Source organism: Momordica charantia, assembly GCF_013281855.1.
Source record: "Momordica charantia cultivar OHB3-1 chromosome 10 unlocalized genomic scaffold, Mcharantia_2.0 BLBB01000010.1, whole genome shotgun sequence".
Lineage (NCBI taxonomy): Eukaryota > Viridiplantae > Streptophyta > Magnoliopsida > Cucurbitales > Cucurbitaceae > Momordica > Momordica charantia.
In genome coordinates, this window is record NW_028275158.1 from 19793676 (window position 1) to 19807000 (window position 13325).

The 13325-nt window shown below is 33.5% G+C and overlaps 2 protein-coding genes and 1 pseudogene across 4 annotated transcripts; 1 reads left to right on the forward strand and 2 right to left on the reverse strand.

Annotated features, from left to right (window-relative positions):
- Nucleotides 1–59: 59 nt before the first annotated feature.
- LOC111020378 (copper ion binding protein) lies at nucleotides 60–2753 on the reverse strand. Of its 2 annotated transcripts, XM_022297031.2 has the most exons (3): nucleotides 2635–2733; nucleotides 2488–2563; nucleotides 60–771 (listed from the first exon to the last, which is right to left on the reverse strand). In XM_022297031.2, exon 3 carries the CDS (start codon nucleotides 749–751, stop codon nucleotides 206–208), a length of 546 nt encoding a protein of 181 aa, XP_022152723.1. In that variant the 5' UTR covers nucleotides 752–771; nucleotides 2488–2563; nucleotides 2635–2733; the 3' UTR covers nucleotides 60–205. The 2 variants fall into 2 exon arrangements, with proteins under 2 accessions (XP_022152723.1, XP_022152722.1); XM_022297030.2 differs by lacking the exon at nucleotides 2488–2563 and having other exon boundaries at nucleotides 2635–2753.
- Nucleotides 2754–4293: 1540 nt separating this feature from the next.
- Nucleotides 4294–9198, forward strand: LOC111020398 (hsp70-Hsp90 organizing protein 1). Of its 2 annotated transcripts, XM_088118664.1 has the most exons (8): nucleotides 4294–5375; nucleotides 5666–5954; nucleotides 6278–6363; nucleotides 6445–6668; nucleotides 6755–6821; nucleotides 6912–6971; nucleotides 7085–7225; nucleotides 8908–9198. In XM_088118664.1, the coding sequence occupies exons 1-7, from the start codon at nucleotides 4491–4493 to the stop codon at nucleotides 7196–7198; spliced, it is 1725 nt and encodes a 574-aa protein (XP_087974790.1). In that variant the 5' UTR covers nucleotides 4294–4490; the 3' UTR covers nucleotides 7199–7225; nucleotides 8908–9198. The 2 variants fall into 2 exon arrangements, with proteins under 2 accessions (XP_087974790.1, XP_022152755.1); XM_022297063.2 differs by lacking the exon at nucleotides 8908–9198 and having other exon boundaries at nucleotides 4295–5375; nucleotides 7085–7577.
- A 138-nt stretch (nucleotides 9199–9336) lies between these two features.
- LOC111020439 (pectinesterase inhibitor 7 pseudogene) lies at nucleotides 9337–10812 on the reverse strand (annotated as a pseudogene).
- Nucleotides 10813–13325: the final 2513 nt, after the last annotated feature.

The following is a 13325-nucleotide window of genomic DNA, read 5'->3' on the forward strand; positions in this document are numbered from 1 at the left end:
GTCCTGCAGAGCCTAAAAGAAAAGGCTTGCCATACCGTTAACACAATAGACACTTTGACTCAAAGCAACCCCCAACTGTCTTGGTCTTGGGTTATTTCTGTTGGCAAAATCAGTTTTTGTTTTGTTTTTTTTTCCTCAGTAACAACTTCAAATCACAATATTTTGAGCATATGAACTTTGAGATTCATTGCAGACAATCCTAATCCTACTTCTCGGCCGAGCTCATTTGCTGCCGAGCTTGGCGGTTACAATCAGCAAAATTCTTGACGAATCGAGCGCATTTCAAGAGGTCGTTGGCATGATCTTTGTAGCACTGAAAACACGCAGTGCTCTCAGCCAAGCATGGCATTGGCTTCTGGTAAGGGAGCTTGAATTCCCTGTCATGGAGGTCTTTTGCCCTTTGAGTGACTTCCTGCACCATGTTCTCCTCCTGCTTCTGCAACCTCTCCACAACCCTTTCGCTCTCTTTCAGGACAGATCGGATTGCGTCTAGCTCTCCGTTGGCAGAATGCACGGGAGGAATTACAGGAAGGAAGAGCGGAGGGTGTTGGTGCGGCCATCCGTCGCTTGTGCTTCCCTTGAGCATTCCAGAATCATGAGATGTATGTTTCTGATCAACCTTTATTTGGGGCTTTTTACTCTCTTGCGGTACCTTGGTTCTATTTCTCCTTGGTTTTCTTTTCGGTTTTTCGGTATCATCAACTAGCATATTAACAAGGTTTGAACTAATCTGAATGGAGAAATCACCCATTGTGCGACTAGTCAGATTACCTGAAAAACATGACACAGATCATTATAGAACCAATAATCATAGAAACTTACAAAAAGCATATGGAAGCACAATATAAGTTACATAATAACATGCTAGGAGAAAAGAAAGTTCAGACTTCAGAGGATATTCAATTATCCACCACCATGCAGTATAATATTAATCGCCCCTAACAGATCAGGGATCAAATTCCAGGCTGATTTTCTGGGCAGTCACCTAATAACTCTAAAACCAAATAAAAACAAACCATGACTTCTTTTCTAAAGAACTTAACAATTTGGAACAAGTCCTACAATTGCAACCCCATTTTCGAGGGAGAAAAAATTGTTATGCCTCCCTCCTAGTAAAGCCTGAATTCATATTCAGTAAGATAATCCATATACACGAATAATACAAATAGACAGTTACGGTGTTCATTCAAACCCTATGAAGCAAATACACTTGAGTGTGGATAATGTGTTTGTGTTGGTACTCATAGAACACTCTGACATATTTGCTTCGTAGAACACTCTGACATATGTGACATACTTGTAAAGTATATTCAACATGTGATGGAACGATTATAAAGCACATATTAAACGCGTTCAGAACACTTGTCAAACACATCAGAAACATGCCAAATAAATTTGGAGTCCTAATTTCCCAAATAATGATGTGCTGCTGTATCCATATTGCATCTTGTCTATGTCAAAGTCCATGCTTCTTGTTTTCAAACTAAAGGCTATGATATCTTAACAAATTTTACCACCACTCCCAACCTATCAGGTAAGCTGTATGCACTCATTGTTTTTTAATCATAAACACAACAATTACATGTACATACAAGGGAAGGAAAAAGAAAGGTCCAAGGAAAATATACTCCAGCAAAATTTCACATCATCAGACCAATTATCAATAAAATTAAGAAAGTAATTAATTTTTAAGTGGATCGTTGCACATTATTAGTGTTCTAGTTTTCAGCCAAAGCCTAACAAAGATAATAATCACATTGAACCCAGAATATACAGAAGATTTAAGTTGATAAACTATAAAATCCTATAGAAGAGAAGAAAATACCCTCTAGGAAATCTGAGATATTGTTAAAGCAGAAGCCAAGAGGAGAAAGAAAGAAATAGGAGAGAGGAAAAAACTCCTCAAGGAAGACTGAGAAAAGAAAACAGAATGATTTCTTTCTTGTGCTTATTCTGTAAAAGTTAAACTATACATTAAAAAAAACTGTGGAAAGGCTTTTCCAATCTGCCTTGCGTTAACATGAATGCCAAATAGAGGAATACACTGACCAGTTAATGCATTTTAATCAAGAATCAGAAGAATTACAGGACTATGGAAAATCAATTCAAAATAACATCTCAAGGATTAACCAACTATTGCGCACAAATTTCCTCAAGTACTAACTAACTATTTGCTAAAATTGACGCACTATCTAACAGGGAATAAAACTGGTTTCGTTCAAAATCATTTAAAAACCATACCGCCTCTACATAATCTCCCACATTTGAAGTTATCATTTATCAAATTACAGCGCATGACATAGACGATAAACAAAATCAGGTAGCCTCATCGTCACATTCTTCAAACCCACAACAAGAAACTCAGATTTGCCTAAATTTACAACCAGTGCAGAACGGAACGCATTAAACCCTCATCAAATAGCAATCGCGAATTGGAAATGACGGTCTTAAATGCAATCGAGAGAGAATAATAGATTCAATACATACAAGATCGTAAAAAATGGATCCCAGAGATTTGGAAGAAACGCTAGGGCAACAGAATGAAAACCCGGAAGTTGAATTCCTGAACTTGGGGAAAGAAGTGGGATTTAATCATCGGATTAAAAGAACAAAATGCTAAAATCGAATGCGTACCGCTGATGAACAGGAGTTCGTCTGCTGCAGATTCGAGTTGAATGTGGGGAAAAGAGGGTAAAGAGAGAGAATAGAGACAATAAGCCCAAACTTTTTTTTTTAATATAATATGTCGATTTTGAATGTTAGAAACTTATAATAATAATTATTATTATTATTATCATTTCTTATCTCTAGGATGAAATTGGAAACAAAATAAAGGATTGGATTAGATGGATAAACTTTTTTTTTTGTTAAAATAAAGTTTAGATAATATTCCTTCCATGCCGAAAAAAAAAATCTATTTGTCCCGTGGATATGAGTATAGCTCAGCGTAATTGATATTTATATTTCTTTCCTACATATTCCTAATTTATTATATTTTGTCCTCTAATTCCAGTTTTTTTTTTGTCCCTATACTTTTAAAACGTTTATTTTTTATTTCTATACTTCAACTTTTGTTATTTTAGTTCGTACTTTTGAAAAGTATGTTTTAGTCCAATTTTTATCTTTTTTTTTCATCTCATTTGTTCCAATAAAAACTGTAGCATGACATTTCACTCATTAAATTTTTTTAGACGTAGTCATATATTTTATTAAATGATTTTTATTATGTATAAAATTTATAATTTAACAAATGTGGACCAAAATAGCATATTTTTTAAAAGTACATGAACAAAAATAGACATTTTGAAAATACATGGACTAAAATTAATAAATGTTGAAATTATAAGGACCAACATGGATATTTTGAAAATACATGAATCAAAATGAAAAAAATAAAAAGTTATTGATATGGTATATATTGAGAGTATATGTTACATTTACATTGTAATGTTAAATTGATACGAAATTATTGATATAAAGTATATTTTGAGTATATATCGCATATATTTCGTTTTAATATACTAAGTATTGCTTGTTGTCGAAGAAAACATTAAGAAAATCATTGTTTTTTATCGGTAAAAACTTCGAGATATTGCGTTTTTTATTATAATAATTTTCCTAACCTATATCCAATATTCATAGTAACTATTAAAATTAAAAATATATTTATCGAGTATCACATTAGATTAAAAGTTGTAAAACATTCATCAAATTCAAAAAATTATTGTTTTAAAAAGAAGTATATAATCTATATTTTAAATTAGATCAGATTTAAAAAACATTAAATATATAATCGTTAAAGTAGATCAAAATTATTTTCGAGTCTATTAGGAGTCTTATTTTGATATATTAAAATATTGTTATAAAATAGGTCGAAAATACTATTTTAGTCCATATAATATAAGATTTTGTTCATTTTGGTCCCGCAACTTTAAAAATATTTATATTAATAATTCATGCGCTTTCAATTTTGGTCATTTTAGTAATTATAATTTTGAGTCGTTCATTTCTATGTACTTTTAAAATATGATCTTTTCATTTATTTTATCTCTTTTTTTTATTACCATTTTAACACTAACACTATATTCAATATATTTATTAAAATATAGCTATAATTTCCAAACGGTATCAAAATTTTGCAAATAATGGTATTTTAACCTAGAAAATTTAAAACCATAATCGTTGACTATAATTGACTGATATTTCGTCTACAACCAAACAGATATTTTGTCCATTCCAAGAGATGATAGCCCAACCCTATTTCCAAACACCCTAACTTTCCAAGGCAATCGAACATTCGAGAACTCCTTCGAAATCAAATCCTTAATTCTTCAAAATTAACAACGAGAACTCTCTGGTTTCTTCTTCTCTCCTTCGGATTCTTCTCGAATATTTAAATTTTCCTCTTCGTTTCGCCCAAATTATCGTCAATCTCTGCAAGTTTTTCCGCCGGATTTCCTCCGATTTCTTGTTCGACGGTACAGTTTTCCATGGCCGACGAAGCCAAAGCCAAGGGTAATGCGGCGTTCTCAGCCGGCGACTTCTCCACCGCCGTCCGCCACTTCTCCGATGCTATCGAACTCGCTCCTACCAATCATGTTCTCTACTCTAATCGATCTGCTGCTTATGCTTCTCTCCATCAATATTCCGAAGCCTTGGCCGACGCGGAGAAGACTGTGGAGTTGAAGCCCGACTGGCCCAAGGGTTACAGCCGACTCGGCGCTGCTCATCTCGGCCTCGGAGAACACGAGGCGGCTATATCGGCTTACAAGAAGGGGCTTGAGATTGATCCTAACAATGAACCTTTGAAATCTGGACTGGCTGATGCTCAGTCTGCGGCTTCCAGGTCGCGGCCAGCGCCTCCGCCGAATCCCTTCGGCAACGTTTTCTCCGGGCCCGAGATGTGGGCTAAGCTGACCGCTGATCCGACGACTAGGGCTTTTCTGCAACAGCCTGATTTTCTGCATATAATGCAGGAGATTCAGAGAAACCCTAACAGTATAAATACGTATTTGAAGGATCAGAGAGTAATGCAATCGTTAGGGGTTTTACTGAACTTGAAGATGCATAATCCGGCGGAGGAGGAACCAGATGTTCCTGCTGAATCCTCATCTCCGCCAGCGGAACGAAAAAGAGCTGCGGAGGCCGAGCCGGTGAAGGAGCCTGAACCAGAGCCTATGGAAGTGGCGGACGAGGATAAGGAGGCTAAGGAGAAGAAGCTGCAGGCACAGAAGGAGAAGGAGGCGGGCAATGCGGCGTACAAGAAGAAGGATTTCGAAAAGGCAATTAATCATTACTCTAAGGCGTTGGAGTTGGACGATGAGGACATCTCTTTCCTTACAAATCGTGCTGCTGTCTATTTGGAGATGGGAAAGGTATTTGGTTTTACAAATTGTTTAACGTTGAAAATTTTCTTGATTTTTTTCCATTCCTATATTATGTTAGGCAAGTTATGCAAGTATTTATCTATTGTCTGTCTGTTCTTGAGGTACAGCCTTGAAGTTTAGGCGATGGAAAATTTTGAATAAAAATTATTTATGAAAAGGGTCTTTCAGAAAACAATCTAAAAGAAACCTTTGTCATATTTTCTTCTATGCCAAATGAGTTTCCCATTAATGCATTATGAACTCTGAGGCCTTAAGTTACGTTTGTTCTTTCTCTGCAGTACGAGGAGTGTATCAAAGATTGTGATAAGGCTGTTGAGAGGGGAAGGGAGCTGAGGTCAGACTTTAAGATGATTGCAAGGGCTTTGACCAGGAAAGGAACAGCCTTTGTGAAAATGGCAAAATCTTCAAATGATTATGATATTGCTATAGAAACCTTCCAGAGGGCTCTTACCGAGCATAGAAATCCTGACACCCTGAAGAAACTTAATGATGCTGAGAAATCAAAGAAGGACTTAGAGCAACAAGAGTATTTTGATCCTAAGATGGCTGATGAGGAACGGGAAAAAGGTATGCCCTTTCCTCCTAGCTTTTGATCGTTTTTGTTTTCTGATGCTTTTAATTTTAAAATATAACTGAATGGATTGAGTTTGTAGAAGATATTGAGTGTTTGATTTTCATATTATTACTTGATTAAAGCAATTGGCTAACTTGAAAATCGTAGCCAAAACTAAAATGTGGAAATCTGCTGTATTTTTAAGCTTGAATTCTGTTTTCCCTTTCAACTTCCCTCAATCAATTGCTGCATGATTTTGTACTTTCAATCGTACTTTATTTCTCATATCACACTGCCATGCACGCTTAACTTCATATGTTTGCTAACTTGTATGCAGGCAATGAGTATTTTAAGCAGCAAAAATATCCCGAGGCCATGAAACATTACTCAGAATCCTTGAAGAGAAACCCCAAGGACGCAAGGGTAAGAGCAATATTGATGTCTTTGAAGAATTTGATTAAATTCTTATGGCTAGTTGTGTTCTGATGTAACGTTTCTTTTCAGGCATATAGTAACCGTGCTGCATGCTATACCAAGTTGGGGGCATTGCCTGAGGGATTGAAGGATGCAGAGAAGTGCATCGAGCTTGATCCTACGTTTGCAAAGGGCTATACAAGGAAAGGTGCAATTCAGTTTTTCATGAAAGAATATGAGAAAGCTTTGGAAACTTATCAGGAGGGATTAAAACATGACCCTAAAAACCAAGAATTGCTGGATGGTAGCAGAAGGTAAGCATCACCTATTTGGATGTGCAATTCTATTTTAGTTGGTTGTAGCGAAGAAATTCACTTAACTGAAGAAACTTGAATTGCAGATGTGTAGAACAGATTAACAAGGCAAGCCGTGGGGACTTGACCCCTGAAGAATTGAAGGAAAGACAGGTATGGGATGTTTTCTGAGAGAACCTGAACCGAGCTTTTAGTTTACACTGCATTCTTTGAACTGATCTGACATGAATTTTTCATCTACAGGCCAAGGCGATGCAGGACCCAGAAATCCAAAATATTCTCACAGATCCCGTAATGAGACAGGTAGGTTTAGTTCTTAGACTTTGTTCTCAGTAGCTGCATAATTCTGGATCGAACAGCTCCACTCTTCTGCCATCTGCCATTGAATTTGATTCATGCGATTTGCCCTTTCGCAGGTGTTGATTGATTTCCAGGAAAATCCAAAGGCCGCGCAAGAACACACCAAGAATCCAATGGTGATGAACAAAATCCAGAAGCTGATTAGCGCAGGAATTGTCCAAATGAGATGAACAAAGCAACCCAATTACCATCAACTGGTCAGAAAGATTTCTTATAATTTTCAAGTGCAGTTTGGAGTGTGTATCGTTTTGAATTATTGAGATAGACCCGTTTTGAAGTTGAAATAATTTTCTTGCTTAATTTTTGTTTGATTATTGGTTTTTGATCCCTGGCTAATCTGTTTTGGAACAAACCCAAACATCCTGGTTTAAATTTCAAACGTATTTAGCAGTGCCAGTGGCTAATGTGGAATGATCTTTCATGTCCAAAATAGCGACTGCTGCATCATGTCCACAAACTTACATCATGTTCTGCTGCTCTGTTATTTAACTTTTTTGTTCAGATAACAATTCAGCATGTTCTTCATTTTAGTGCTTATTTTATTTCTCATCCTCCATTTTCTTCTACTTTTGGGTTTCTCTCTCTCTCTTTTCTCTTTCCTATGTCCGGAGAAACTTAACGAAAGAATGTTTGTAATTTAATTCTGTCCATGGACATACTGTATCAGTATAGTTGATCAGGTAACAGAATATAAAAGTAAACATAAAATGAGAGAATGACAGCCAGAATGGTGCATTGTTTTTGTTTTTTTAATAGTATAGCATTATAAATGTGGGGTAGGAACTGGCAAGAATATATTTGCTTATAACCTGGGGTTATATTATCTAATCTAGTGATCAATTTCACTTGGAGGTGAAGATTAGTACAATAATTTCTTATTGTGGGTTTATTTTTCGAAGAAATCTATGTAAGTTTCTCTTGTGGGTGGATTTATTTAAATCCTTTCATGAAGCAAACAAAAGTGGCTATTGGACCAATGAAGAATGTAAAAGGTTTAAAGGGAATGAGTGATTTGATATATTATGATTTTTTTTTTCCTTCCTGGTGACTGGTAAGTTTAGGTGATTTTCTAAAGTCAGTTCACAAATATTATTTTTTTATGAGGTTGTAATATTTTTTGTTTTGTTTTCAAGGTAACAAAAGGTACAAGGATCATAAATCTGATTCGAAGGATGGAATAGATGACATTTATTATTGAGTTATATTCACGTTAACATCTAATATTCTCCCACTTTATACTTTCTCTCTCTAGTAACTGAAAAGAAAAGATTTGAAGGATGATACAAGTTTTTGAAGTTTTGTTTTGTTTTTCTTTTCAAGTTCATGTGGGGTTCGACTCTCTCTAGCGAGGGTATATGTCTTTATGAGTTAGCTATGCTTAGGTTTATTTTGTGCTCTTAGTGCAAGTTAAATTTAAAAATATATTTGATTTTATGATTAGGGGTGTTCACGGTTGGGTTGGGTTAATGGGTTTTCGGGACTGGCCAAGAACTAAGGTTGTTACAACACAACCATCATATTTTTGGGTTCGAACGGATCGTCGGGTTGAGATGAGGGAGGGAGGGGAAGAGAGATGAACTAATTGCAGATGCAGTGTACATTTTTTTTTAGTTTATAATACAAGTAATTAAAGTGGATTTGCTTTCCCTCGAGTATAAATCAACGAACCTTAATTCTTCTTGACACATTTGAAATTCTTTGTAAAATGCATATGTATTCCCTATGTTTTGTCCTGGTACGATAACTCGAATTGCTAAAGGATCTCAATGGCGGCGGTCTTTTGCCATTCCAATCTTAAATTGTTGGGCAAATTTGCTAGGTAAATTGGAAGCTCTCATTTCAAGGTCTTTTGAAATTGTTAGTGTTGCTAATTTTGCAGTGTTCGACCCATGCACACAAGGGATTGGAGTAGAGGGAGGAGGCCATTGGAGAGATGAGGCGACGGTCGCCGTCGGAAGTCGGAGGAGAAAGAGAGAGGGAGGGAGAGGAAGATGAGTGTTAGGGAGGCGAAACACACACGCACACACATGGAAAAAACTAATCCAAATCAAACCATTGTTTTTTCCAACCAAATCCAAGTTAGGTTGGGTTGGATTGTCTGCCTTGTTTGGGTCATCAAACTTTTTTAACACCTTTAAATTCCCTTAATTATGACAAATCTTTCATATGATATTAGATGTGATAAAACATATTGGAAGAGAAGTCCAAATCCTAACTTACCCGTTGACTTGAAAAAAATAAATCTAACTAATGGGTTTGGAATAATTATTTTTTTCCATTATAATTTGATTTTTTTTAGCACAACAAGTGGGGTGAAGAGAATTCGAATTGATCTTTTGGTTAGAGATTGGTACTAATTACGATGTTCATTACATTTAAGGAAATCAATGTTGATTCGAAATATAATTCAAGTAGAAAAAAATAAATAAAATAATTGCATTTGACATCTCAAAAAGTTACTTTTTTGAATTTAAAATTCTAAGGAGGGTCCCTAGGAAAAAGGAAATATATTTTGGAATTTAAACCATACCGTATGAAATCCGGTTAATTATTATTTACCAAAAGTTATCCAATCCAGTAGTTAACTATTTTCAAGAACTTGGATGGTATTTTAAAGAATTTTTACCAAAGAAAAAAACTTCTTAAATAAATAATAGTCCAATTAAATTATAAATTTAGTCATGAAATTTATTAGTTGTATTCCAAATCCAAGACTACTTTCACCAATATATTTCTTTAATTTGCATCTTTTTTTTTTTATATTTTCAAAATCTAAGCTGTAAAAGGTGCTAAATATCAGTTTTCAACTCAACCCAATAAGTATTCCCAAAAATTTCTTAAAAAAATTGGTTTCTGATCCCAACAAGATTAAATCTAACAATTTCTCTCACTGGTTTTGTTGGGCAAAAACAAAATGACAAATAATTTTCGAGAAATAACGAAAATTAATTAAAACATTTGATTCACTCTCTCATTTCAGATGGCTAACAAGCGAGAGAGCAATGCTTGTCAATTGAGCAACATCCACCACCAGTCCTCTCACCGACTCCTTCACGCCGCCGCCGTCTCCGACGAGTCCCTCCATGCACGTGTCGTCATCGGTCAGAGCAGCGCTCACCCACGTCCGAATATCATCGGTCTCGGGTCGAGATCCATCACCGTCTTTCAACTCCGCCACTGAGCTTTGGAGCTCCTCCACAGAGTCTCCAAGCTCCTCAATGCAATCACGCAAAGCCCAAGTCTCTTGCGGTGCCAGTGCATTCGACTTAGCCAAACTTGCCACCATCGACGAGGCGGAGCGAGTGTGTGTGAGGGCGACGGTGAGGGCAGCGATGGTCATCGAGCGGAGGCTGCCGTGGACGGAAACGGCATCCGCGGAGAGTGAGGAGAAGCAGAGATCAGGATAGGGTGTGGTTTGACAAGTGGCTTTGATGAATTGGGTGTCATCTATGGTTGCATTTGATAGGTTGATGAGAATGATGAGGAGAATGGCTGTGATTGGAAGTGGAAAATATGAGTCTTCCATCTCTCTTTCTACAAATGGTGGGTTTAGAGAGGGAGAAGTTGGTAATTAAGCAATTTTATAAGGGAAAATTTTTTGTTTTGTTTTGTTTTTATTTTATATTTTTATGTTTTAAGATTCTCTCATAAGAAATGAATGAGTTGGCAGTTTGAAGTAAAATATTCATTGAGTTTTGGATGAAGAAAGTTCATATGATTTGGGCTTTGAAGTGGTTATTGAGGAAGTTTTCTGTTCAAACTTATTAAATTTGAGCTTCGAAGAAATTTGTGAGAAATTATTCGTGGGGTTGTAAGTTGTAACGATATATTGTTCTCGATTTTGTATGGTTGATCGAGTTAGTGCATGAGAAAGTAATCATAATTAAAAATTGTGTTTTAACCATATATTTGATAGTTTAAATTTAAAGGTTACTTCGTATAAGAAAGATCAGTCTATTTGATGACGTTCTTGTTGTTTCGAAATTCCAATTTTTGAAAAAGACAAGTGTTTGGTAATTGTCTGTTTTTCGTTTTTCATTTAAAAAATACATTTTCAAAATTATGTAAAATTTTAAAATACATAACAAATATATAAAAAAAAAGTAAATATAACCTAACAAATTTGAAAATAAATAAAAAAATACTTCATTTTAAAATTGTCAGATAAATAATGTCACGTTTTTTTAGTCAACTAACAATCAACTTAATTCACTGTTTTTTAGAATTATTTTTCAAACTTTAAGGATTAAAAGTGTCAATTATAAAAGTTTTAAGATGAGAAAATGATATGATATTCTCGACTTAATTTATTTCATTGATTTGAATCCGTGAAGAAGATCAGTCAATATATAATGATTTAATTTGATCTTAAAAAATATAAATGAATGTGAAATTATATTAGGAACACAATGATACGATGTTGATTTTATAATTAAAAAACTAAAGAGAGAATAAATTATGATTTATGAGTTAGAACTTAGATCTACATTTTACTTTTTATTAAATTTGTATTGTAATTAACTGAGATGCTGTCTCCTTTCAGGCAAGCAGAAAAACATGGGGTTAGCAACGGTAACATTTTAAAAAAATGTGAATAGTTAATTCTTCTTAATTTACATAATTAATTAGTAATTAAAAATAAGTAGCAACACTATAATTTTCTTAATGGTCTAGTATATCAACTAAAAATAAAAATGAACCAATCTAAACATATTTCAACTGACAAAATATCTATCTCCGACTAAAAGATCGTGAGTTCGAATCTCCACACTTATATGTTGTATTTACAAAAACAACTAAAAACAGACTATATTCAATATGAAAATAAAAGCTACCCATTACAAACATTCTCCGTGAATCTCACTTTTTATATAAGATGCTATCATTTACCGATCATGAATTCATACACTAAATTTTATATTTGGATTCATAAATTCCTCAATTGCATAGTCTAAAATTGAAAACATCCCTCAAAATTTCCTACGTTTATAAATACTAGTTTCTTATTACGTGCCTATGCACATTTATATATCTAATATGATATAGTTTATAACTTTACTAATAATTAAAATTAGTTTATCTTATTTTCATTCACTATATTAATAGTTTTAACATACATCTTCTATTGTTATACTATGTTAGGGTTGAAAAAATATATGTTTTTAAACTTTTCATTAAAGAAAAATTATTATATTGTAAATTATAGGTTTACGCTTGGTTTATAAGAAATTTTAATCAACTCATAAAAAATGATTAATTTATTTTGAGCTAAATAGTTCTATCTAATATTTACCTCGAATATTATTTAATTTTATTAAAAATAATTAAGATAATATATCTAAATTATTGTTACTAAAAAAGGAAAAATATTTTAATAAGGATGCTAAATTGCTTATAAAATTTGAACTGAAATTTGGGTTACCAAATTAAAATTAAAACATGCACAAACATTTTAAATAAAAAGAAATACAATAATATTAATTATAAAAAAATATTAGCAAATAAAAAAAATACAATAATAAAACAATTATAAAATAACTAAAAAACTAAATCAATACACACGTTCTTGAAGATAAATTTGCATTGTTAGACAAAAAAATTATCATTTAACTTCATCAGAGTAAATTTGTAACCGCACAAACTTACGAATCATGATATAGTTTTAACAAATAAATTTTGTACTAACTTGAACTTAGCATGTATGGCATGAGTTGCTTTCAAAACTAGAGAAATTTTAAGAATAAGAAAATGAGAGAGAACTAAAAATAAAGCAAAAACGTCGCCCTCCAAAGGGAGGAGAAAATGCTTATTTATCTGTATCTGTACTATGTACTATATATAAAAAGGGCTACGATAATAAATTTTATCTTCCTGTTTTGCCCTTTAATTTTAATATTTTATTTATTATTTTAATGACAATTTTGTGTTTTTCACCCATCTATCTCAAATTCTACTCACTTCTCCCTCTTCAATTTTCCTCAAATTCCGGTCATTTTCATTTTTAATACCTTTATAGAGAGAAATTTTAGAAATAAAAAAATTTTAGAGTGAGAAATAAAATTTTTAGAGATAAATATGTTCGGTATTAGAAGAAAAAAAATCATATTTTAAAATACAAAAGCCTGTTTTTTTAAAACTACTTTTTTTTTTTGAAATTTACATAGAATTTCAAAATGGTTTTTGAAAAACAAAAATTGAATTGGTTATCAAACAACCCTATTTTTGAAAAATTAAAAACAAAAAACAAAAAAGAAATGAGCCCTAAGCATTTCATAAATTAAATAACAAATTTTTAGA

Bases quoted from the DNA above. Each gene is read 5' to 3' on its own strand.
- LOC111020378 (XM_022297030.2), bottom strand. From the start codon at position 751: ATGGGTGATTTCTCCATTCAGATTAGTTCAAACCTTGTTAATATGCTA.
- LOC111020398 (XM_088118664.1), top strand. From the start codon at position 4,491: ATGGCCGACGAAGCCAAAGCCAAGGGTAATGCGGCGTTCTCAGCCGGC. The intron at 5,376-5,665 runs GTATTTGGTTTT...CTTTCTCTGCAG, and splicing joins TCTATTTGGAGATGGGAAAG to TACGAGGAGTGTATCAAAGA. The intron at 6,972-7,084 runs GTAGGTTTAGTT...GCCCTTTCGCAG, and splicing joins CAGATCCCGTAATGAGACAG to GTGTTGATTGATTTCCAGGA.